Source organism: Adelges cooleyi, unplaced genomic scaffold, assembly GCF_023614345.1.
Source record: "Adelges cooleyi isolate 19-005CV unplaced genomic scaffold, UGA_ACOO_1.1 ACOO_flye_CR_arks_rails_tigmint_CR_PRNA_9, whole genome shotgun sequence".
NCBI lineage: Eukaryota > Metazoa > Arthropoda > Insecta > Hemiptera > Adelgidae > Adelges > Adelges cooleyi.
Window position 1 is genome coordinate 12,973,033 of NW_026096579.1, and position 27,128 is coordinate 13,000,160.

General features: G+C 28.6%; 1 protein-coding gene across 3 annotated transcripts in view; it reads right to left on the reverse strand.

The window, feature by feature from the left end:
• LOC126846875 (ankyrin repeat and death domain-containing protein 1A-like) overlaps positions 1–26,401 on the reverse strand; it is a 44,573-nt gene extending 18,172 nt beyond the window's left edge. Inside the window, exons 1-5 of one of the 3 annotated variants that reach the window (XM_050586714.1) lie at positions 26,308–26,401; positions 9,218–9,350; positions 8,449–8,552; positions 2,165–2,263; positions 1,420–1,518 (exon numbers count right to left, since the gene is read on the reverse strand). In XM_050586714.1, the coding sequence (XP_050442671.1) occupies positions 1,420–1,518; positions 2,165–2,263; positions 8,449–8,552; positions 9,218–9,323 (408 nt within the window). In that variant the 5' untranslated portion in view covers positions 9,324–9,350; positions 26,308–26,401. Of the gene's footprint in view, positions 1–1,419; positions 1,519–2,164; positions 2,264–8,448; positions 8,553–9,217; positions 9,351–26,001 lie in introns of all 3 variants that reach the window. The other 2 variants (XM_050586711.1, XM_050586715.1) reach the window with 2 other exon arrangements.
• Between the last annotated feature and the right edge of the window lie 727 nt (positions 26,402–27,128).

Here is a 27,128-nt window from a genome sequence, read left to right on the forward strand (position 1 = left end):
ATATTTTTATTTATTTATATAGTAAAATGTTGCCACGCGGTACGTTGCTTATAGTTAGTTGCGCTAAAGATAAAAACTAAATCCATATGTACAATATATATATATATATCTACTACTAAAAAACCTAAGCTTTACGAGCTCTTTATCAACAGCCTGAGCTTATTTTGAGATGACGCGAACAATATTTATGTACACTCTACTTTATTATAGTTTACTCGCTAAAAAGCATTGTCGTTATTGTTCACACAGACACGTACGTGCGTACATATAGCAAAATCCGTATTAGTTGAATATTATTAACTTTAAAAAAAAAAAATAATAATAATACTAATAGCAAAAATTCCTTTTTCAAACGGGTGATTTTTTTCACGTTTGGTACGATTTTGATGGCCGATAACGTTTGGTTAGTTTCGTTTCGATGATAAATCTATTTGTCAAAAGCGACATTCACAAATGACTGCACATAACATAATGTATTTCACTAACAAATTACACTTTTATCATGGCTTAATCTGTACGATATCATTTTAAAGAACCGCATTCATTAAAATAACAACTACACATAGCGAGTTAGTGCTAAAAAAAACATAGGGTAAAATGTATTTTTTTTAGAAATATCGTTAACAATAATTATTTTTAATTGAATTTAAAAAAAAATCGTATGGTGTTGTTAATATAAAAAAAATTACATTCCACTGAACAATAGTTATTACAGTTGTGCTGGAATTTATGTTTGGTATACCTAACCAATAAATCATACGCAAATATTTTTAAATTGTTTATCATTTAAAACTCTATTTACGATACAGTTATTTAATGTTTTCACTATAAAAAAATAAACAGGATATTAAGTAAAATTCATGACGTGAGTTCAATACAAATTTTTGTTTGTAGAAAAATACTGTTTGATGTCATTGTTGTCAATAATAATAATAATATTGCAATAAGTAGGCCAAAATAAGTTTTGCACTGATAATTGTAAACAGATTACAGATGGACTGTTTAAGGTATTTTATCCAAAATAATTAAATGATTTGTAGTTTATTTTATTTTATTACACACATTTTTAATAAAAAATATTGCATTTGAATATTTAAAGACAAAATAGAAGTAAGCTATAATTAATAATTATGAATTGCGTTTCAAAAACTACAATTTTGAGATACATTTAAATTTGCAAAGTACGTTAACTCAACAGGCCACATAAATGTCAGTTCAGTTTTATATTGAAATACTATCGTTTTCACAGTATTTAAAAGTTTCTAGACGTTTTTAACATAAAACACAAAAAATATATTAACTACTAGTCCACACCACCTAGTTAATTTATTAATATTAAAAGATTTTGATTCTATTACTCTTGTCCTAATCTACTAATCTTTTTTATCTTTTTATTACAACATAATACTTTACACTCACTTTATTTATTGTATTAACACTAGCACCATATTTGATTAACATCTGCACTGCATCTGTATGACCATGCCACGCTGCCATCAAGATAGGTCGCATACCGTACTGAAAAATGTTCAAGAATCAATTGAAATAAATATATGGTAGGAGTGATTTTTCCATGTAAAAGACAACAAAAATCTCAGTGCTGATTTAATTTAATTGCGGCTCAAATCATTTTTTTTTTACCACCTAATATTAGAACAATACCAAATCGTGTAATCAATAATTGTTTAATAATAAACTATTTCAGTTCTGGCTCAATGGTAATATTATTTCAAGATGAATTTGTAAGCTGTTTATAAAAATACAATTGTAATCCGCTACATGGGTACATTTTCATAACCATGTAAACGAAAAGAAATATTTCTGTAAGTGTTTTTTATTCGTTTGTAAAGTCTAGAAAGATACCGTTGTAATAATATATTCAAAAAAGGTAAAATAAAATTGACAGTGGTTGTTGTCAAAAGCTCAAGGGACATAAAAGCAATGCAAAACATATATTAGTGGTTATTTCAAAAAAATAAATCCTTACAATAATATCTGAGAAGATATTTTCTGCACTTCAGACAGACATTTTCATTACCTATACTACTTGTTATTTTATAGTATTATTGGCGTGAAAAATACACATAATTATTATTTTTACTAAAAACTATATACAATGTTTTTGAGTAATTTATGTTGTAACATAATTATAAAATAATATTACTTTGTCTTTAGCTTCGATATCACAACTGGCGTTGATAAGCATTTCCATGATTTCAATATTTCCTCTGGAAGACGCCCAATGAATGGGAGCTCTGCCATACTAAAAATAAAAATAAATTGTTACCTAATAACACATTTTAATTATAATAGTTTGAGAATACAATAAAATAATTTTGATTTTACGTTTTTGTTAAATACTTATAAATTGTACACAGTAAAAATAGTACAAACATAATTGGTAAAAAAAAAATCAGAACTTTGAATTTTTAATACTATTATTATATTTTCTTTCATTTAATGACTTCCATAACAGTTTATCTATTATAAAAGAAAAACATAATCTGTTATTTTGGGAAATTATTTGATATTATTTGAAATGCAAATCAAATATTCAAGTACCTTAACAAAGGAATCATTTTACAGAATATATTTGATACAGTACATTAACTTGATTAAATATACATTAAAGACTCGCGTTATTGATTTTAAAAGCAATTATTATCAATGATTTGTGAAATAATTGATAGCAGCTTTTACTTGCTGGTTTATTGTATTTGAAAGAAAATATTTTCATTATTAAAGAATTACAATTATAACTGAAGTATAAATCACTCCTTTGTTTTTATTTATTTAAATGGTAAATACGATTGTATACAATATTATTAATAAACGATTTTACAATTAAAACATTATGCTAAATACGGTAAAAAATAAAAATTTTTTAAAAAAAGAATAAAATAAATATTAGGTACTTTTTTTTCTTACATAAAACCAAATCTACTTTATTTTTGCTTATTTCTTTAAAAAAAAACTAATTTTTTTTTAAGAGGATTTCTGATAAAATGGCAAAATGGGTTTACCAGACTGAAATTAAAACTTATTTTCTTATCTTAAAATAAAAGCCGCCTTATCTTCCGCTACATTTGATTATAAAAATAAGATGCAGCCTGGAGAATTTAAATAGTTATACGCCGAAAAGTCTTTTGTTGAGACATTAAATGTGCGGAATGTGTTTTTTCATTTTGTAATTTGTCTACAACGCAGACTTTTATCTTGTGTGATTTAATTAGTTTAAGGCAAGACAATTCTGAGAGATACATGTTTAGACATTTTAAATGTAATTGAAAATTTACTGCTACAAAAAAAAAGGCTGTAAACACCGTTTTTTTTTGTGTGGGTTTTGAATGTCTAGGGAAATAAAATACAACAATTTAAAAATATATTATGATTACGGTTCTATAAAGGACTTTTTGATTAATTAATTTTTAGGTAAATACATGTATTATTTGTGTGTTATAAGTAGTATAGTTATTCATTGCTTATAACTTGTATACTGTAAGTATAACTCATTAATGACGATAAAAGTAATACATTGAAAATATTCATAATACATATAATGTACATATTTCAAACAACGGTGAAACTTTCTATTTTGTTTAACACTACTGTTTATTCAAATAGCTCTTTATTTAGTTAATATAATATAAAAATAAGGTATGACAAGTAACAACAAATTATGTTGATATTTAAATATAATAACGTTTTTAAGATTATGTTTATTTTGATAAAAACTATGTGTTTAAAATGTATTTTATAATGGTACTGCACGTTATCTAAACAGTAATGAACTATTATAACTTAATTACTTACTTACCCTTAGTACTAATTTGTATTTTTTTTAAGTCAATCAATTGCTATTAAGGCATCGTTAATAACGAATGCAAATGTTTCAATAAAAACAGGAAATAATATAACCGGAAATTGAGTAACTAAATCTGTATCGTACCTCGTACAAATCGAATAAAAGAAGTCTTTATATTAGTTTAAAAAAAAATCAAGTAATGAAGTCGTGCGTGAAATTTCAAGAATAAACACGAATCAATATAACCAAAATGGAAGAAAAATATAAGGAATTCATATTGGTAACGTGTAGCATGAACTAGAGTAAACACCAAGGGCCGTATTTACGCATTATCCAAACAAGCCCAGATACAGAGCGGAAAATATAAGACACATTTTTCGCAGTGAAATACAAAATTAAATTGATCTATGGTTTAATATAACCAGTAAGTATACCTACTATAGTACTTGTAGTAATTTAATTATTAATCGACTACAAAATATAAGAATTATTTTACAAAACAATTCAGAAGTAGACATAATAATATTTTCTAACTGTTTCATGGAAAGTATTTAAACATCTTTGATGGATTTAAAATAATTCATGTATTATTAATAATATAATAACTATTAAATTTATAAAGCATTTGTTATTAATATTTTTATTTTGTCAAAACATAATGTAAACCTAATTTGGCTGTATTCATAGTCATTTTGATTAAGTCCTCTGACATGTGCATAGAGAGCGATATTTACATAAGTATGCTCTCTCTCGTTATATTATACCTACCTAATAATATTTTTATGATGCAATAATATTCTGCCAACCTATTGTTAAAGATGAAGGGGTGCAGTTAACGTGCATTCAAGAGGGGTAAATATGGGTAAACATTTTTTTCATATTTACCTCCTCTTTAATACACGTATGACGATGCCATATTTAAATTATAATACCAAAACATAATAAAAACAACCATTATACGTTAATGATACGACTAGTAAGATACTTTTATTTTTATGTTGAAAAAAATATGCATTTTTTATAAATTATTTCATTGTTAATCTGAATGCACAATGCTAATTTAATTCAATCTAAATCAAATGCTAAACTGAATGTACAAAGGGAATAATCTAGTACGCACTAGATTGTTGATAGTTCAATTTCCTATCTAGCAGCCCGCATTCAAATACGGATATATCATGTAATACTAATGAAAAATGAAAATCGTATTAATGAAAATGTGTGTTTTATTTTTATAAGAAAAGAAAATACTATGCGTAAATAATTACCTACTGAATATTTATGTGTTCCGTGTTAGAACGTCTGAGTCATCAATAATTTAACAACTACAATCATATGTATTGATCTTGCTGAAATTGTAATAATAAATCAATGACATAATTTATTTAGGTTGGACAAAGTTAATGTTTTGTTAATGTATGTTGAATCATGTACAACAGAACCAACCAACCGTTTAATGTTTTTGCGCTGTAATATTCTAAACGCGACAAGCTATAGCATGGCGCGAATAAATTGTATGCCGCACACGTTGGATCAATAAAATATACACGTTTTTAATTTATTATGACTAGACTTACAGATTTTATCGTCGTAAATCATTTAACCGGATAACACCTTACTTTCTGTCAAGTTTCACCCCGCTTTTATTTTTTTTTTTTTGATTAACATGTTTTGGAATACAATAGAAACTATTCAGCTATGATGTTATTAGAACAGAAATAAACGGCATTTTTGTAAATAACAATAACCACGAGAAAAACTTGCTTCATTTCCGCACATAAATATCCGGAAAGTTTGTTCACCAGAGTATTATGTCGGATATACCGAAAAATAAATGATCTAGAAAATGGGTTGTCCCGTATTTGCTAAAAGCCAGCAAATGAGTTCCCAATTAACCGAAAAAATAATGTATGATAATGAAACTTGGTCTATAACTACATCATATTTCATAGCTATTTGCAATGAACCGTAGAAAATAAAGTTAAAACTTTTTGCCTACCATTTGTACAACGTCAGTAAAAGTGTATTATCGTAAAAATTAAATAATATCTCGTTAAAAATTGCAAACATTATAAAATTAAACTAATATTCCACCTTTCTTATTTTTCTCTGTATTGAATCACACAATTATAATAATAATAATAATATTATTAATAATTGATTTATTTTTTGTTCTTTTTTACTTTTCTTAGGTACATACATTTATTTAACATTGCGTATATTAATAGTATGTCATATAGTTATATGCACTCGATTTAAAAATATATATTTTAATTAATAATTTTTTATTTATCAACACAATTTTTTTAACCATAACCCGAATAAATCATTCGGGCGCAAATCCTTGTTTTTTATATTAATATTGCCAGTACAATGAAATCAATACAGTTAGATTATTTTGTTCTATACTTTTAATTTTAGAAATTACTAATCTTTAATGTCAGTAACTCAATAAGCGTTACTATATACTATTTAATACAATCATTGTTATAACGATAATTTGAAATGTATATAACAAAAAAGTAATTGACTTTTAAAAGAAAAAATATATTTTCTGAGCAAAAGAGGGGAAAAAGGATATCAAATAGTAAAAAGCCTCTTTTTCAGAATGTTATCATTGATTATAAAGACTTGTGATTATAATCCATGATGTTATGTAAGTATTGAAAATATAAGAAAAATGATGAGCAGTGTCACGCGAAGAAAGCATAAACGCACAAGTTGAAAAATCAAAATGTTGCTACAAAAAAATTAATATTAATAATAGGCATTTATTTATATGTAGGTATTACAATACCGTACTTTGTTTTTACCGACCCTAAGTAGTAAGAAATATATTTTTCTTTGGAAATTTACTTCATAATTACATAACTCATAGCATTTGACGACCCTTGAAATTACCCTAACTATACTACTATAAAGTAGTATACACTCTGCAATCATTTTGAGAAATGATCCTGTGAAAAAACACAGTCTGTACACATTTAAGCCAACCAACTCAAATACCAAACGATTTGTTAGTATACAATCGTCAATTTGTACAATTACCAATTGTCTTATATTAATGTATAGACGGAAAAACAAAACTAAAGGTATTTTGAAAAACATTAGCCAAAGAAAAATTACTGTTTTTGAGTCCTATATAATTTATCTTATTCTAGCTATTATTCCATAATAAAAGATTCAAAAACACTTTTGCCCATTAAAATGAAATAAAAATTATTTAACAATGATAGAACAGCGCAGTATTATAATATTTTGCACTTAAGTCAAAGTGGAACTATATACCGTATATAAAACATATTACGCTTGTTCCAAATATTTATGAATCTCCGGAAAATAAAATCTGTGTCCTCACCTGATAATAATATGTATTTTGTATCACGCCGTAAGATTAAAATTCATGTAACATAAAGTATCTCTAAACTTGCAATCTAATTTACACATACAAAGCACTAAACCCAATTGAATAAAAAATTCAATTCTCCCATCGCCCCAAAAAGTCACACTAAAAAAGAAAACAAGAATCCCTTTTAAACCGGCTGAAAATTGGATATACAAGGCTTACGCGCTGTTATTTAATGAATAAAGAACAACCTCCTACGTGTCTAACTTGCGGAGTTACTTTATCTTCTTTAACCATATGTAAACGTCATGTTCTACTTTAATGCCAAGACTTATAATTTCAATAACAATGTTTTTAAAAAAACATGTGAAGGAAGCTTGAATTTAAAGGTGATAAATATTAACAATACTAAACAAATATCCATAATTTCATCAAATTTGTTTTGTTGAATTTGGATCTTTAATAAAGATTGGGGTTAGCTTAGCCAGGACATTTAAATTATATTTTGATGTTATGTCATGATGAATTATCAAACATTAAAATTTTTAAAAATTACTTAGACGTCCGTACAATAAGCCTATTCGGTTGTTTTCCTTATTTTACCCGTATTTATCATTTTGTGTGTAACAACTTACAAGAATTCCATAACTCATATAATACACCGACCATTGTATTCAGTTTTAGAATGTATATGAAAACTCGTTGATTGTAAAACAACAAAAACTGTTGTCGAGTTGGTCATTTGTCTATTTTATTGTTTTCTTAATATAAGTTGTTTTCGGATAAGACCGGTGTCAGAACTACATCAAAAACAATATACATTTGAGTATATCTAGGGAAAATGTATGGAAATGTTTTTCCCGTGTTATTCTATTTCCTATTTTCGTTCAAACTTACCTAAAACATTTTTATAAGAAATAATAACATCGTATCTCTGATGAAGCTCTTATTTGCTTTACTCTAGAATGTTTGAAATGTTTAAAAACGTTCTGCAAACATTATGAAAACATTTAGTTTTTCTATTGACTAGATTAGTATAACGTTTATCTAATTATTTAAGGTTATACATCAGTAGGTAAAAAACAAATGACGATATCTGTCTCGGCAAAAACATTAAACAAATATTGAATAGTGAAACTTTTAAGCATATAAATAGTAAAAAAGTGCTTTATTCATTACAAAAAAAAAAATCTACCGCGTAGAAAATAAAAATAAAACATGACTTTGTAAAAAAAAAATGTAGTTTAGTTTAATTATATTTTTTATGTCAACAAAATGTTTGAAATGCGGTACTTACATTGTTTCGAGAATTCACATCTAGAGGCTCTTTGATTACTTTTTTTACTGCTTCCGGGTCATTTTTTATAACTGCCTCGTGCAGTAGTAACTCGTTTTTCAACGCTAAAAATCAAAATTAATCAAGCAAATATTATTATTGTTGTAAATAGTCGACGCGATTGCATAATTATTATTACACTCTTTTCTAATTATGCAGTCCTTGGAAAACACAATTAAAAGAAAGGTCTTTAACTTTTTGAAAGATTATAATATTATTTGGTATATGCCACCAGGTATTTTTATATCTACTAAAGGCAGTTTTAACGCTCGAATTTGCATTGTGTGCACTAGAGTTAGGGAAGTTTAAATCGTTTTTTACTTCTTCACTATCTCAAAAAATATTAGCAACCCACTAGGCCTAACCTCCAAGAAATTATTTTTTTTTACCGAAATTCTGAAGGCGATTTTAAAAAGTCTAACTTTCCCCAACCCAGTTCTCCCTTGTTATGCTTAAATATGTGTAGCACAATCTGTATTCTGTGTAAAAAAAATTACATACATTTATGATAAATAATGATAGTCATTGTATGGAGGCTATTGCGTATTTATAATAAATATGATTATTTCAATCACTGTTGCTTGCTGACTGAATAGCCAAAATTGTCTTCATACAAATACCACTATAAATGACTGCAAAAAAGATTTTGCACTTAATTTTGTTAAAATTAAACTCATATCCCTCGAGGTTTTCTAATCTTCTCAATTATTAATTAAGTTAACGCACTAACCGCTGCTAGCGCGTCGATTTCCGGCTTCGGTCGGTGGTTCGGGATTTTCTTCTCCGCCGCCCATAGACACTCTTCTTAATACAACACAGTCGTCTACTCTAAGCATCGTTTACCAGCATTACCTGGACTTGCCCTAGAAATAAATATTAAACATCATTAAGCGTACAATATATTACATATTAATATCTATAAATCTAGAAATAACTTAAGCAACCCATGTGGTTGTTATAGTGAAATAATTAAATATTTAAATACACCCTTAACCAAATAGGAACAGTAATGAGGAACCTTTATGGGTAGTTTATAGTTTTTTATTTATCAGACTATCTTAGCGTTAAAATATAATTTTAAAGTTTTGTGACACTGAAAAAAAAACTTATTTGACGTACATTGTCTGTTTTTTTATACTGTAATTTAATAAGTTTTTATTAAAATAATTTAAACAGAAAAAAGGGGTGACAACAAAACGTCGGTTATTGCGTTGATAAATCAAATCGTACAGTGTATAATATTCTTTTATACGTCATGTTTCCATAAATTAAAAACTTTACAACTACTGTAAAAAGTCGTTTAAGAATTAGCGTGTGTGGCTCCCTTTGACTATAAAGGTATATTTTCAACGCATATGTATAATCGCTATTAAATAAACTTCGATAAAATGTAAGGACTATTCAAATAGGAAAGCATCGCAATAAATTCATACCACTTTCCAGTTAACTGGCTGTTGGCCAATTTTAGAATATTATTTACACTCAAGGTACCCGAACAGTATTAGTTCAACGCTTAAGTCGCATTTATAAAAATAGTTTTCATTTTTTTTTTTAACCCATTTACTGCAGTGTGATTATTGTGCCTCAACACCAATGATGCGGAACGTGTGCCCACTACAGTTTACATATTTCTCTATAATCGACTGTTTAAACCAGTTATTTTTAATGTGAATTTAAATTTAACTATTGTATAATGATTATAACTATTAGTATTTATATATTTTTTGGCTTGAAAAAAAAATGTAAATTTAAGCCGTACGCGGTACACGCACTAGTCTAAAACCACAGTTTTTTTTTTAATCTTAAACAATAATTAGAAAGAACCTTCTTGTGCATATTTTTCATAAAATAAACATTGATTTGTATAAAAAAATTAAAAATTAAGTTTTAAAGTTAATCTAAAGTTTTCTAAAAAAACCCGCATACAAATCTAAAAGTATGCAACGGAAGTAAAACAAAAAATGATATATAAAAAAGGTCCACAAATAAATTAGTTTAAACTTCTATAACTCTGCTTGCTGACTCCGCCGTTAGTTAAATTAATATAAAAGCTCCAGACAAAATACCTTCTCAGTTTCGCACCAAAGCTAAACATTTCTGAGAAGAATTTTTTTACGACTAAATATCGAAAATCAAAATCACTTTTTGTTGCATTATATGCTAATTTAAAAGTTCGCATAATAAAACATATTAGTGTGGCGGTCCCAAATATTATTTCGCGATGACTGATGCAGGGAGTTGACTGCCTGAAATCAGCTTAGCGCATAACGTATTATAAGCTTGTAATTAAAATATTGATTTGCATTTTATAAACTCTGTTGTGGTTAAACCGAACGAGATTAATGTATTGTACACTTGCGGTTGGATTTCTCAACAAAAAAAAAAAGCAAATATTTGTTATTACAAGCAACATGATTTTAGTCAGTGTGTATTTTCGATTTCACAAATAATTGTATTTATCGCGAAAAATAACAATTTTTTATAAAGAGTTGTAAATCGATTTGTACGGTATATGAGGTGGAAAAAAAATACAACCGAGACACTTTGTACGCGTCCAAAACTTAACGCAATAAGTGAGTATAGGTAATATTTTATCTACTGATTTCCGCAAACATTGAGTGACGTTGAACTAAAGAGCAACGCGTGTACGTCGATTAGTCAATTTTATTAATATTCTATTACTTACACTTTTTAATTTACGATATATATATATATATATATATATAATATAAGAAGACATCTTCTTTACACCGTGGAAATGCGAAAAGGATACTAATTTAGATAATAGATAAAGAAACACATGTTATCGTTATAACAAGCTGTAGGTGTCACTAGTTATCAGCTAGCTGATGGTACTGTTTTCTGTATATTTTTGTAATGCCAAGTGTTTTAATTTAACACAAAATATTTAAAGATAATTAAAATGATTTAAAGGCAAAAGATGGGCAATATTTGCCAAAAATGTATCTAGTAACAGTAGACGCTTCAAAAAGTGACTTTTTGTTTTAATCTTTATTTGTATAAAATTTGGCGCTTTCCGATCTCCTTAAATACAATAATTTTACTATGAAACCTTTAGAAACACCATTTCGACGTTGGAACGGTCATGATAAAAGTGGACTGCTAAAACAATGTAGGCCTGTTTGTTAATACGGTTGTAATTTATATTTTGCCGCCTCAGTCAAAATATATACTAAAAACCACCACTGAATTCAGTGGTTTATATTTTAATAGTGATTGCATAAGTTATTTTTCACGTTTCATATATACTTACACGAGTCTGGACAACGTAAAAACTATTTGGGAGTATAATATTAAAAATTATTTTTATTTTTTATTTATAAGACTATGGTACCCAGCTTTTACCATGATCTATACACCCACCCAACCCTACAGTGTTACGTTGCGATCGCAATACATGGACATGTTGATCAGCACCACTGACGTATAATAATGTTCAAGGTCTAAATTACAATTAATTATATTTTAAACTTGAATTGTAATTTTAAACTGGGTTATACTATGATAGTGTTTCATATTTTGAATAATATAGTAAGCAGGTCATCCGAGAAACAACAAATCAGTGTCGTATTTCAAAGTTAATCCACGTCAGATGTTCTTTCCCGGATCGATCGTCTGGGAATTTCAACAACATGCGATGATTATTATTTTCTTTATTCCTCTTTTAATTAACGAAGGTAAGCATTGAAAGTTTCGGGTTATAAATAAAATAACAATGAAATAACATACACAATCGATGAAGACGCAGCCTTTTAACAAAATGCTGTGGTTGTAAGTAATTTATCATAATCTTTTGTACAGATAAACAAATGAATATCAACAAAACGGGTTTGAAACATAAAATGTATACTATAAACAATAATAAAACGATTCATTTTTAACTTATTGAATAATATGTAATAATTAAAGATACCTCTTTGTTAAGTACAGTGAATTTATAAAATTTTCAAATAAGTGCTGATTGATACAAATATAAGAGGCGATGATGAAAATATCAGTAAATGTAAAATACTTGCTTACGTGGGTGGAAAATGTTATGATGATACTTTAAAAAATCTGAGTTAAGCCATTTTGAAGTCTGAAGTACTTAAATGAATGGGGATGGAAAACCTGTAAGTAGATCAAAGAGAAGACTAGTACAAATAATTACATGTATAATATATGATATTAACAGTCACAAAAGATAATGCAAATACCTAAAGACGCATGGGTTATAATCAAAACATTATACGGTTTAGGTTTGTTATATATATTTAATTTCAGATATTTATTCAGTTCTATTTAGCCAAAATAATAAAATGTGTCAGTAAACATATTAATATAACTTATTAAATAGAGGTATATATTGCCGTCTAACACTTATTAATATATTATATCTCCCTTGCATTATATTGTAAAAAAAAATGATTACATAATTGAATATACAATTATATTTTTGTGTTTTATGTTTCAACTTTTGTTTTAATTACTTTAGATTTTAACTATGTTAATTATTTCAGTTAATAATTTATATAGACTATGCTGTATTATAGTTTCAAGCCTTGCTTTAGAAGTATAGGTAATACAAAGTTACATTAATGATACTACATAAGTCATTAGTTGATTTTTAAGTGCGAGTTCTATCTACAATATAACATTATATTATTATTTCTATAGACTGCATTTTGAACACATGCGGCAGCAGCTGTAATCGTATTTTGATCATTATATACGAACTGGGTAATTTCTGAATCGTGTAAGCAGGCGACTGTCTAGAAAAAAGACACAGGTACCTTCCTTACCCGAAGCTCAAAATTGTTCAGTCAGCGATAAGTTGACAGTCCGCGGTAATCCTAAGTCGCCAAATCAAATTTTTATCCGTCAGCTAAAGATAAAAATGAGCAAACTTATAAATGTGATACATAAGTTCAAGATTTAACAAAAAGTAAACGCAGTCATGAAATAACGATTGGAACTAATAAAACCAATTTATTTTATACATAGTTAGATGAACTACTTATTAAATATCTCATTAATAATACAAACTGCAAGTTTTTCCGCCTCTAGCCTCGCTTGTCAATGTCTAGCCAGGTGTCCAGGGAATATTAATTGATATGATACAATAAAAAGTATCATAAGCTTTATCGTATAATACAATTATGTTAAAAAAATATAATTGAGTCATCCTCCTAATTTATATTTATAGCTAAATTTGTGTCCTGTCCGTTCGGTGCCGTATCGGACTGAAGTCATAGTTCGGGGTTGCCCTTTGTACAGTAAAATATCATGAAGGCTCAAGCTTCAATAGCTTCTGATAAAATAACACTAAGTTAAACATTTTGAATGATCCATTTTGAGTAGAACACAGTAACCCAGCTCCCAGGGGTTCTATTTTGATGTCGTATGAACGTTACCGCATGTAATTGTGGTACATACATGTGGCTCTGCTATAAAAAGCTATCCTTTGTTTGTCAAAAATTAAATAGGTTTTTAGCATGGTTATACATAATAAATGTTTGACCGGATGAAGCCCGGTGTAATAGCTAACCGAAGAAAAATTGAGTTATGGCTGGTAAAACATGTAAATGTAGGTCAAACTAAAATTTGGTACATCAAAAAAACCAGACTTGAACGGTCAGGGTTCCGGTCCACTATTCTAAATCAGACGACGTGCTATCGTGCAACAGTATTATATTAATTATAATCGAGCACTTCAAATTTTAACCCAATTTGTTTGTTCAATTAAGAATAATGTCAATCGTCAAGCCTATGTTTTAAATAATACTCCTTTTATACATTATATTGTACACTCACAATATGTGTATTATATTACTTTGAAATTACCCTCGTTAAAGTATTTTTTTTTTATTGAGTCATCATCGCTATATCATAACACATGACGATACTATTTTCTCGTATTGTTTGCTGACCATTAAGGTTTAATGTCCCGTTTAAAGTGCCTCTAAATTCCTCGTCATAAACTGTGTTTTCATTGAAAGTTAGACGTTAGTTTTTTCGATTTTTTCATCGTCTATAGTATGATTTTGTTCCGTCGTTTTGCATTCGTTCAATAATGACTTTTTCGTGTTCTTAATTCCACAACTAAATATAGCTTTCATTTGTAACTGACAAGCGAAAACAATACTTGAGTTGAATTACGAGGAACAACGTGCTTAGCAATAATTGATTCTGCTGTCAACTAACAAACGAGATATGTCAGGCAGGCCTTATTATATCCGTTTGCTTTTGACTAATTATAAATTAATTTGCGATAATTGAATTAAAATGACTTTTGACTACTCGTCGACATGTGTTTACGTCGACATGCTACGTTTACATATATGATAGTCTTTTAGCATTTTGAACCAACGGACAACTCAAATGTGACCTACTTTATTTCAATAAGCTCAACAGTACTAAAAATTAAACAAACAACTATACGTTTTTTTATTGTTTAATAATGATAATATAACGTAAAATCAATGGTGTATTTTTTTGTTACCTACGATACGTTCACAACGAAAAAACACTTATCGTCAAAGGTGGAAAATTTTCTTACAAAATGTTGCTGCTTCACAGTGGCGTACAAATTTATAAATCCACCGGCCAAACACCGGTCGGACCCCGACAACTATGTGAACTTACAATTGGCTAATGGACTGCGGATGTGCATCGTGTCCACCGCGAAAAGTTCAAGTTTTTCCGCTTGTTCGTTTTGTGTACGGGCCGGTAGCTTCTTCGAACCGGATCGCATACCCGGCCCATCGCACTACGTCGTACACCTTCTCTTCCAAGGGTCTCACAAATACCCTCAACGCTTACGGTCCGTTGGACGAGCTGACGTAGGTCGGGGGCTGCTGTAACGCGACCATAGATGCTAGGTTTGGAATTCAAAAGAAAAGTAACCGCGGTGCTTTATATTATTATCTAGTTGAAAATTATTGATTTTCCAGACCGGATATAATATCGATTTATAGTAGGTTTGTTTATAATAACGTATTCTATTGTATAATATAATATTATATTTTGACAATTAAAATATTCAAGCCAATGTTTTTATAAAAGCACACGCGTTTATTTTATTATTATATATGAAATCGAAAAGCCATAAAGCAAAAGTTAAGTAAGTCGTACTATAATAATGTGTCACTCAAGTGAAATATTTGTAACCCACTTGTTTCCAAAAGACCTGCCAACCAGCATATTGTGTGAGTGCGGTATTAACAAAGCCCACTTACCCGCCAAAAAATAAAACAACATTAATTCACAAGTACCCAATAACAATAACACTTGCCAAATTTTTTATTCCATAAAATAGTAACAGTAAACTAAAAGGGTACCTATTAAAACAAATGATTTCGAGTTATAAATTGGCGAGTTAAATTGGTTGTCGCCGGGTATTGAAAATGAAATAATACAGTTAGAACTATGCTTTTCCTAAAAAAAGTTACATCATATTGAACTTAACATGGTTTGACTATAGACTATAGAAAGTATAAAAGTCATAATATTCAACTGAATGACATGCCATACGAAATAAAAAATAGTTAACATATTACATAATTGATTTGACCGAAAGAAATATGGAAAAAAAAGAGTGCGTGTTTTTAGTTTTTTTTCAATGTATTTTAATAACAAACAACAAAAATACGCCAAACCTTTATGTGGAATATAAGAGTGTTCTTAATAATTATACCAAAGTATTATTATCTTAATTGTATCGCAGTATAATTTGGGCCTTTATAAAGATACTGGAACCCTTAATTAATACAATAAAATAAAATAATTTCATTAAAACAAAACTGCTCTAAAACGTTGGAGAATAAAAATCAATAAAGAAAAGAGAATGAAACAACAGTCGACAAATCTCGATTTGCATAAGTATTATCTATGAATATTATTTTCGTACGGCTGTTTCACGTTATTTTAAAGAAGTACATCGATATTCTGTATTATATAAGTATGTTTTCAACGAAAATATATAGCTAAATCCTGTGGGAGTCGAAGGTGACAGTTCTATGCTCAGCGACTGTTGGTTTCTTTGTATGGGATACCGTCAACTTGACGGCGTCGAGGGAAAGCACATATATATTATATATATCTAACCCTCTCTCCCACTCCCTCTTAAACTATAATGGTCAACGTTAGGCACACGTGCATCTCATCACATGTAATTCCCAAAACGCCAAATAAAATCCACCCAATACCCGTAACTAGTCGAGATACAAATAAAGAACGTAAAAAACATTTAAAAAGATTGTTTATTAAGTAAAATGGATCACCAGCTGCAGAAAGGGTATGGCCAATTTCTGACGAAATTGAATAATCACCGCATTTTTATTTCTCTACCTTAATTACATGTCCTGCGTAAAAACGTGGCTAGTCCAACAGACTGTAATGGAAATATCAGCCACTGAAGTAAATGTTCTGTGCAGAAGTGAAACAAGTCCAGTACATGTCCCACTTCTGCACTAAAATGTTCAGTGTAGTTAAAGATTAGAATTTTGTTATAAATAAGATTTATTAGTTCTAGACACATAATTTAAAAAATATAAATTGAACTTTAATTTTAAAAAAAGTATCTTTTGTTATTGTGATCTCGAAAATTTTAAATGCGGTCAATATGGTCAAATATAGAAAGGGGGAGATTTTTTGCAATTAACATGGCACCTCATATTAATTTTTGAAAAATATGGAGAGGATTTTTTTTTTTTTTGAAATAGGGTGGATAATAAAGTAATTTTAAAACAAATTTCTTTCCTGACTTGCTAAGACAGTTATTTATATCTCCTGAACATTTTTATTTAATAAGCTTGTCAGTTTTCTGCAATTTGTGATTCAAATAATAAATTAGTTTGATCAATTTCGGATCCATTCATGTTGTCATTAGTTAGCTGACGTTTCGCTATTTTGAGCTTTATGTTGGATCATAGCAAACAGGTTCAAAAGAATAATAAAAAATTACTCTAATTTGTTGAGATTTATATTCAAATCCCATCGCTGATGAAACAAAAAGTAATGTTGCGACATTAAAAAAAAAAAGGAAATCAAGTTTTTTCTTACAATTTTAAATTTAAGTATTTTTAATATATTTATTAAAAACCTATTTGTAGGGCTCCAACAAAAAATTACTCTAAAAACCCTTTTGAAGACCTTGATGTAAAGATACATGTTTTGTAACAGTAGATTTATTACTTAGTCTAGGTTAAAAAAAAGTTCTAATAAACAGTTTGGAATATCCGGAATTCAAATTTAATACCAATGTTTCTTTTATTAAACTATCACAGCATCTCGACAACGTTTTCATTATTTTTCTTGTTAAGACAGCTACTCAGTTTATGATGTTTTTGGGGCAAAAACGCCTACTATGAAACCGGAGCGGACGTCATTTCCTTTTTTTCAATAAATTCAGCATTTGATTAAAACCATGATCTAAAAGAAAGACATTTTTATTTTATTAAAAATGTTGCTACATTTTTTTTTTTTTACTTTTATTTTTATTAACAAAATTTGTATAATATTCCCTCTAAAAATTCATCCTACTTCATTAGGTGTATGTATAGAAAATAGGCGTATTTGCCTATTGCATTAAGTGAGTTTTAACAGTCTTGTTGTGGCCGAATGTAACGTTAATATTATGGTAAATGTCATTTAGGGCATCTAAATGTGATTGTTGCAGAGTAAAACGTATCCCACGCAGTCAAGTCCTTACTCGTATTTTGTGTACAATAAGTGTTATAAAATCCTCTCGAAAACGCGGTAAAAATACACATTTTTAAATGACTTAGAGAATTTTTAAGTAAAATTGAATCTTTTAATATTTCACCTACCTATTCCATTTTTTTAGGAGCGATTTTCAAATCTCATCCAGTTCAAAGAGCGGTGAAGTACATTTTATACTTGATAGGAATTAAAATAATGTTTTTTTTCTAGCTTCGACGTGAAGTCGACAAGGTTTGATACAGGGTGGACGACACACCGAAACAATGGCTAAGTTGTGGAAACAAGCCGCACGGGACGATAGGTTTTTTTTACTAATAATCGCCAAGACGGTCCGCGAAAAATGTCTTTCATTTAAAATCGAGATTAATCGATAAATTATAATATTTGTATTAATAAGAGTCCCAACAAACCCCATCCGAGTTCTCGATTGTAAAATTATTTCGAATAATCCGGTGAAACTTTTATAACAAATTAATTCACTATGGCTACGTTGTTCGTAAAGTGAATTTTAAATACATTTCCTTCCGCGATTAATTTGTTTAACTTCGACGTGGAAGAAATTATTCAAAGTATTGGTTTTGTATTTGTGTGATTTTTTAAAAATATTTTGTGTCTGAACCCAGTATTGTATTGATTTTTGTCATATATATATATATATATATATATATATATATATATATATATATATATATAGATGCTCTAAATAGTGCATAATATTCTATAGGCCAGATATCGTTAAAAAAATACTTTACAAGGCCAAAAGTCATAAAATCTTATGCGTTTTCTATCAAAATCAAGTAAAACACCCTTTTAATCATGTTATATTAATTGTAAACATTATTAGATATGCTCAAAAACGAAAAAGGTCAAAGAAATTTCATTTTTTTTTTAATTATATGATATAATCTAACCGAACAACGAGCGTAAGTCAGTCAAATATCATTAGGTAACACTTTTCTCGGAAGGGATAGACATTTTTTTCATACATCCCTTTTTAATGTAGTTTTTGGACTAACATTATATAATACTGTAGGTAGCATAAATAAACTAATTATTATTGTAAAACATTCCGACATTCTGTAATGAAAGTTGGAACATATTATTTATTGAGAAAACAATGAAATAGCATTTAACTAACTCTAAAATGTCTTTATAGTAATAATTATCTTATTTTACCAACTAAAAACAGTTTTCTTCACTATCTACAGTCTTTCTTGGAAACGTTTCCTTGAAAGCAATTTTATTGCTTACAAAAATAATAGTTTTTAGAAAACAAGACCCGTATAGCCGTCACCACTGTCCTAGTTTTTTTTTTGAAACGATTAAACCATAACCAATAGACATATTTTTTAATTTGAACTGCATAACATACAACATACCTACGTTTACATGATTAGATTGAAGATTCCTAGAATAAACCGATTTAACAGGGAAGCCGAACTAAAGATTATGACTTTCTTAAATGTATTTTGTATAATATAATAAATATTTTTTAAACCACCACAAGTGGTATCATCCTAATTACCAAAATAAATTGGATGTTTTCCTAAACTAAATTAACTATTTATATCTTTTAAAAATTAAACCTATTCTAACTACGCGGGAAAACGTAGTAAAAGATAATTAATGGAAAATTAAAATTTTATATGATGCTGATAAATTATTTAAAAAACTACATTAACGTAATTACATACCTAAGATAAGTACCTAACAATTTAATTTCGTCGAGAAAAATTAGGTCGAAAATAAAATTTATCCGTTAATAGGCTTCTAGTTCAACGCCATCTACCGTAGTGGCTTAAAACATAATATTGAATATATCTACACAATTCATTAACATCATTATAACTAGTATTAAAATACAAATATTTAATATTAAACGTACAATAGTTTATTAATATTACTTAATTGAATTGATAAACACTAAAAAAATAAGTTCTTCTTTTATTTTTTGAAAAACAAATTACTTTGTTTATCCGAAAAATCCGTTGGCACTACCTTCATTTGATGTCATTACTCAATGTCTGGTATATCCTCATTTGCCATTCAAGCAAATTTATAGTTTATGCTATGAAAATGGACAATATAACTTCATAGGACTTAGTTAACGTACCCGCAGACTTAGACACTTTGGCATAACAGTTCCACGGAAATATATTCGACTACTGTGCTTAACAAGGTTGCAATTTCGGTAATAAAAACGGAGAGTATTTAAGCCTCGGTACTAAGACAAATATAGTATATACCTGTAGTTTATTTGATTTAGAGGAACCATAAGCAAACCCAGTGTTAATAATTGTCAAACTATAATAAAACGTGTATACTATAATAATTGTATTAATATATTATATAGTATGATCTTGGTTTTATAATAATAGTTTAAATTTTAGTCAATATTATTTAAAGTAAAATAATACAAGTTTTTGTTTCCAAAACATGAGCTCTTGCCAAATGCATTTTTTATAGATTAATAATAACACTACAGTATACATGTTTAGTGCAAAAATAAACTATAAAGCATACCAAATATATTTTAAATAGCCAAGTTGTATTACACATACTACACGTTATATTTTGACAGTAAAAATTAAATATACACGTGTAGATAAAATAGATTACAGTTAGTAGAAAAGAATACTAGACAAAGACAAATAACAGAGATTTGTTACTATAAATTCGTCGGTTTCTTCATTTCTGACTGAGATCATTTTTAAAATCCCTTAAATTTCAATTTAGTCACAATGCGTTATAAAATACGAGTGCTTCACCCACTATATTTAGACTTCTGGAAAATCCTAAATTTGTCATTCTCCCACGATTTATATGTTTTTTTTTTATGTTCGCCCACAATTTCACACATTATATGTCATCTGCTGCGGTGCTACAAACTTAGAGTAATGGAAAAATCAACTTCAAGGTTAGTGCTCTTCCCCAGGTATTAAACAAAACAAATGTTTATTGTCGATGATAAATTCTAAGGTTTTTCCACCGGCGGAAAAAGTTTTTCCACGGAAAGACCTGAGCAAATATAATTTTGCTTTTGTATGAGGCATATAATAACTTTTCGGGACGTGCTCTAGTTTTTAAAGAAGCATTTCTGGTTTTATTTCTGTTGTTCTCTCACCAATGAACATTAAAAGTCACTTTCTTCAATAAAAATGTATAAATAATAAAGTACCAATGTTTCCAGAGAAATTAATTGTTCTATAGTTTTGATTCGAAGTTAAGAAATCATTGGTTTGATGATGTATTTTTTTAATCAAATTATTTTTCAATGAAATTTTTGTCAATGAAATTATTATTTGTATAATACATAAATAATTAATTGTTAACTATAATACAAATAATTTGTTTGTATAAAACTAAACTTTTGTAAGTTAACTATACTAAGTTATATTACATAAAAAGTAATACAGGCTTTAATTGTATTTACCTCGCGCTTGTCTCTAAATCAAGTTATACTCGTTTAAATCCCATAGAACTTTTCGATTATTATGTGTTGTTAATATACCTCAGTATCTACATCAAACGGTTATGACTTTTAAATAATTTTAATGTGATAAAATAAACGAAAATGTCAAACTCAAATACTAATATAATCAAGAATTTGCTGTTGTTTTTTATAAACTTGTCAAAAGGTCTGAAAGTCCGGAAGTAAACACCGCCGTAGAGTAAAATATTTAGTAAGATTTTCTTTTAGAGACGTCAAAATGTCGAACCCAGAATTATTGATATAATACAACTTCTTCCATCGCAAGCGTTATTATTCAATTTTGAAAATAAAAGTCTAAAACACTAATTTCTTGATATAATAAAAATGTACATTAATAACTCACTCGTTATGAAAGACCTCGTTAAAGATACTTTTAAAAATATTGTCGTTTACAATTAAAATCAGCAAGTTTTTTCTTACTAAACATAACTAAAAATCCACTATACAAATTGCCGACTATCATAGAGCGAAATTTTAAATACTATAATTATGAAATACGCCCCCCCCCCAAAAAAAAAAATATAGAAAAACGTGTATTCAGTATTGGGATTAGCTGTATTGTATATAAATGTAATTTAATTAATCAACAAATGCTATTTGAATTTAAAAAAGTATATATCATTATTAAATACGTACAATGCGTTTACTAGCTATTATAAATGTGTAAAGAGAAAACTAATTAGGTTTTGAATAGGTAAACGATATATTTTGTTTGTGCAAGTCTGTATACAAACGGAATCATGTTTGATTAGGTAACAACGATTAACGTCATCCAAATGACGTATCTTTTATTGAACTGATGCGTTTGGTTTAATTAAAATTGTCTGTTTGCTTTTAAGTGCGTCATTTATATTTTCATATTTTATTATGTAATATAACTATTACAATACTTTTCGAGCGTGTCGCAATTATTTTTTGCAATAATGTTTTTCCAATAATAAAAAGTTTCGTTTGCAAGAACATTTTTTTTTTGTAAAGATATGCAATCATTGAAATTTTGTATACATAACGGTTGAATAATTGCCTACATAAAGTGCCGTTCGACATACAAACATTATTATTATTAATAATGAGGCGTCTAGTTTCAAAACCGACTAAAAAAAAATTTCGAAAGCGTATTTGTTTTTTAATTGGCCACACTGTATTATATGGTATGTAACTATTATTGAATATTAAATAAACATTACAATTTATAAGTTATAACTAACTCAAACTGTTTTAGGAAAAATTTGGGTTGGTTTTGAAATCTGAAGAAATTATTTGTTATTTGTTTCAAAAATTGCTTTTATCTGGTTTTGAAACTAGGCGTCTCAATTATAATAATTTTTTTTAAAGGCGTAAGTATGAAATTTAATTATTATAAACAACTAATAATCAATAAAAAATAAATAAATAAACGGAAATAATAATACTTTATAATATATAATGTGCATTTTATGCTAAGTCTGTATAAAATGTAAGTATATTTAATTTTAATTTTTAATTAATAAACTAATTAACAATTCAAGTTCAAGAATATAACAATGGCATATCAAATTATTCTACACCAAAATGAGCTAATATTTAAATTTTTTTCATAAAGCGTTCAAGTAAAAACAAATCTACAAAATATCTTTTAATATGTAAATTAAATTTAAGAGAAATCGAAAACGTATAAAAATATTGAAACAAAGGCTAAACAATATTTACAGTTAATTTACAAAATAAATAAACCGTATTATTACTTCCAGATTAATTGATAGTACATTTTTAAGATAAAATGAAAGTACAAATAACAATAATAAATTATAGAAGAATTGTGGTGAAACAAAAATTCTTCGGTGCCATAAATGTCAATAACTTCAATGTAGATAAAAAAAAAAAAGAAAAAATGGAAATTTTTTCGGTTTTTTTTTTTCTTTCTTAAAATTGTTAAAAATCCAATATTTTAACTGCTATTATGATTATTGTGTACTTAAATCGTTAAGATTTTTTTTTTTTTTTAATGACAATCTAATTTTCATTTTGAATCAATAAGGTTTTAATTTGTGTGCAAGACCTAATCCATCCAGACCAAAATTATATGAAATAAAAGTTACGAGAATCTCATTTTTCTGACAAATCTAGCTTAACTTGATTTGACCTTTTATAGTAAAATAATAATAAAATTCAGCTAGTAGAACTCCCAAAATTGTACAAAAAAAAAATAGAAAAACGTATAAATTATTGAGACAACAAAATCCAGGTTAAAAATAATTTAAAATATCTCATTGTAATTGGAGAGATCACTTGTTTATAGGCATGAATAAACTTGAAAGTGATCAAATCATCCAAGAAAACTTCTGATGCCACATGAAGAATAAGGTGATAAACAAATAAGTTTTTTTTTCTTCAACCTTTATTATATAAGTTAGTATACATCATATAATTACTGTAAAATATTTGCTGTACATTGTTTATAATACTACGTCATTCAATATAATTTTATAGCTTAGCTCAAAGCTAAACAAACTTGGTAAATTAGGTCATTTAGTAAAAAGTATGTTAAACTAAGACCATAGACCAAATATATATTATATATATATATATATATATATATATATATATGTGTGTATATACATTTAATCTATGCTAGGACGTTAAAACTTTCAAAGTAGTACATGCTAGTAGTATGTTAATTCCCAGAAGATACTTAATAGTAAATAGTTATTAAAGTTTGACAACGTCACTGCATGAGATATTTATCAACAGTAATATTTGTCTTATTGAAACTAAATAATTCATTTTCCCATTATAAATCAATACTAAGCAGTATTTTTCTGAGCATACATTTTTTTTAAGAAAAATATTTGTACTTAATTAAAATAAATTGTTTTGGTTTATTATGATTAAATCGTAATATATAATATCTCAACAAAAATATTGTTGTTAAATACAAAAATAAGCCATCAATCAAAGTAGGCACATTGTCAGAAAACTGTTTTGATCACATAGAAGTTTATACCTGGGATGTACAAAAGCAGAAATGGTCTGGTTTTTTCAATATTATAATGTAACACTAAACCATTATATTGAATAACATTAATACTTCCAATGCTTCTTTTGAATTTAAACGAATATTACATTTAAATTTATTTACATTTTATACAGTTATAACACAAAGTTTTAGTATACTCAAACTATTGGTGAATAAACGTCGTCATAATACCTATCGAAAGTTGTTTTATCAATTACTGTCATTGTGAGACTAAAGACCCTTCTCGTTACCGCCAATAAAAACTTAATTATCTTAACGGTTAATAATTATAAAATGATACTCTATTTGGGCAGTATAAAACAAATATTTCTGTTATGTTGTATATGTTTTAAACTCGAATTGACAAGTGAAAAGGTCTCGATATTATGTATTTACATAGCATGATGTTTCTTTTTAGAATGTTTCCCCGATGTAGCCGTGCGTACCGCACATCTAATAATTATCATTAGACATAATGAGCAGATTACGGGTCATTACATATTTTGTGGGTTCGAGAATAACCGATGACGGTTTTTGGTGCTCATAACATTAGATCAATTGAAAAAAATCACAAGTCTCGAAAAACCGAGATGAAAGAAATGTCCTCAAAACCGATGCTTTATACAGTGTTTGATAATAAAATAAATAAATTATATATTATACTTATAACCATCGCACTCGGTACGGTACGGTTAGTACACAATCGGCATCAATTTATTATTATCGGCGTTCAATTAATTGATTTGATTGTTATTACCGCTTAATCGCTCTTCTGTAATATTTAAATCCATTAGGCGAATTATTACAAAAGGTTCTTCGAGAACTTTTGTGTATTTTGTCAATTTGGTGTATTTCGTTTCGCATCCGATTTATAATTTATAATTTATCTTCACGCAAATACCTACCTTTTTTTTTCTCTTTGTGATAAGCTTTTTTATTGATTTAAGATAAAAGTTCACTTGTTACCGTATTATTATTATTAGTATTTCATTTTAACACCGTCGGAACAGTAGATATTCTTGGGCTGTCGAAAAATTCCAATAACTTCGTGTCATACCCTTTTCAATATAATAATTAACCTATACCTGTATCGACGTTGTCCCGGGTCAACTATAATAATAATAATAATACACGATAATAACAATAACCACGCATACGTTAAATACCTGTGTTTGCCTTGTTAGGTATTCATATATTATGTAGGTACACGACACGGTAGTACATACATTATCAAAAAAAAAAAAGGTTTACATATATTTAATATTAGATATTACAAATAGCTTATCGACGGAAACAAACTTACGGACGCTTTTTTTAATATTTCAGACCGCCTCGTCTCTTGGCGGACACGCGAAAAGGCACCTTTTACCGGCGGGCCGACATGAATATATTTTTTAATTTTTTTTTTATGTCAATATTAATACAATATAATATGAAAACCACCGTTCGAAGACGACACCGGACGGCATACACACGGTCGGACACAACCGATCGGTCACGAACGGCAGTTCCGTGGATATATATTGGTCGTAACGCGGGGTATTTTTTTTTTCAAATATTATATTGTATTTTTTTAATCAAACACATACGGCATATGTTAAGTACGTACCCGTTTGTTTGTTTTTTCGCGTAACGACGACCCGTGAAAGCGGTGATGACTGGCGACGGATATTTGTTGCCCGACGACTGCGGTACCGTGTCTGACTGAACGACGGGGTAGACCGTGTACGCGCGGCCGTACTATCAGCGAACTCTATTCGGTGCGACACGCGGTGGACGGCGGCGATAACGGCCGTGGGGCGAAAAAGAGCCAGAAATAAGGGGAGAGTAAGGGCAAGGGTTCGTCGTTTCCGCATTTGGACGAGACAAATGTGTACGTGAAAAACAATAGCCATCTCGAAGAACCTGCGACCCGATCAGCAGAGCAGGCCCGACCGTGTAAAAATGAATGTGTTGCTGCTAAGGCCGGCCAAAGAGATTACGGCTATTTTAGTTGGCTCAGGCTCCTTTTAATTGGAAAGGCAAAACCCGTGTTTTTATTGCACCCGGGTAAACTCAAAGCCACCGAACGCCTCGGTCTATAGCCGTGCTGCTGTGTTATTGTATACGGGTCGTGCAGCTCTCGGTGTGTTTAGTCTCACCGCCGGCCGGAATGCGTTGTTGGTATTTTGTTGGAAAGCCGCACGTAAAACGACGTCAATCGCAATATCCTGCCACGGAGAGAACACACGGGTTTCCCAACGTTTATACTAACCGAGAGAGAGAGAGGAAATCAAACGTCCGGGATTATGTGGGTAAAAAGGGGGAAAAAATATAGCTATACATGTATATATAGCGCATATAATTCTATTTCGGAATTTATAGGCCATACGTTACCGCCTTTTTTTTCGGCGTGACGTTGAAAACACGGTATTCATAAATTATGCAACT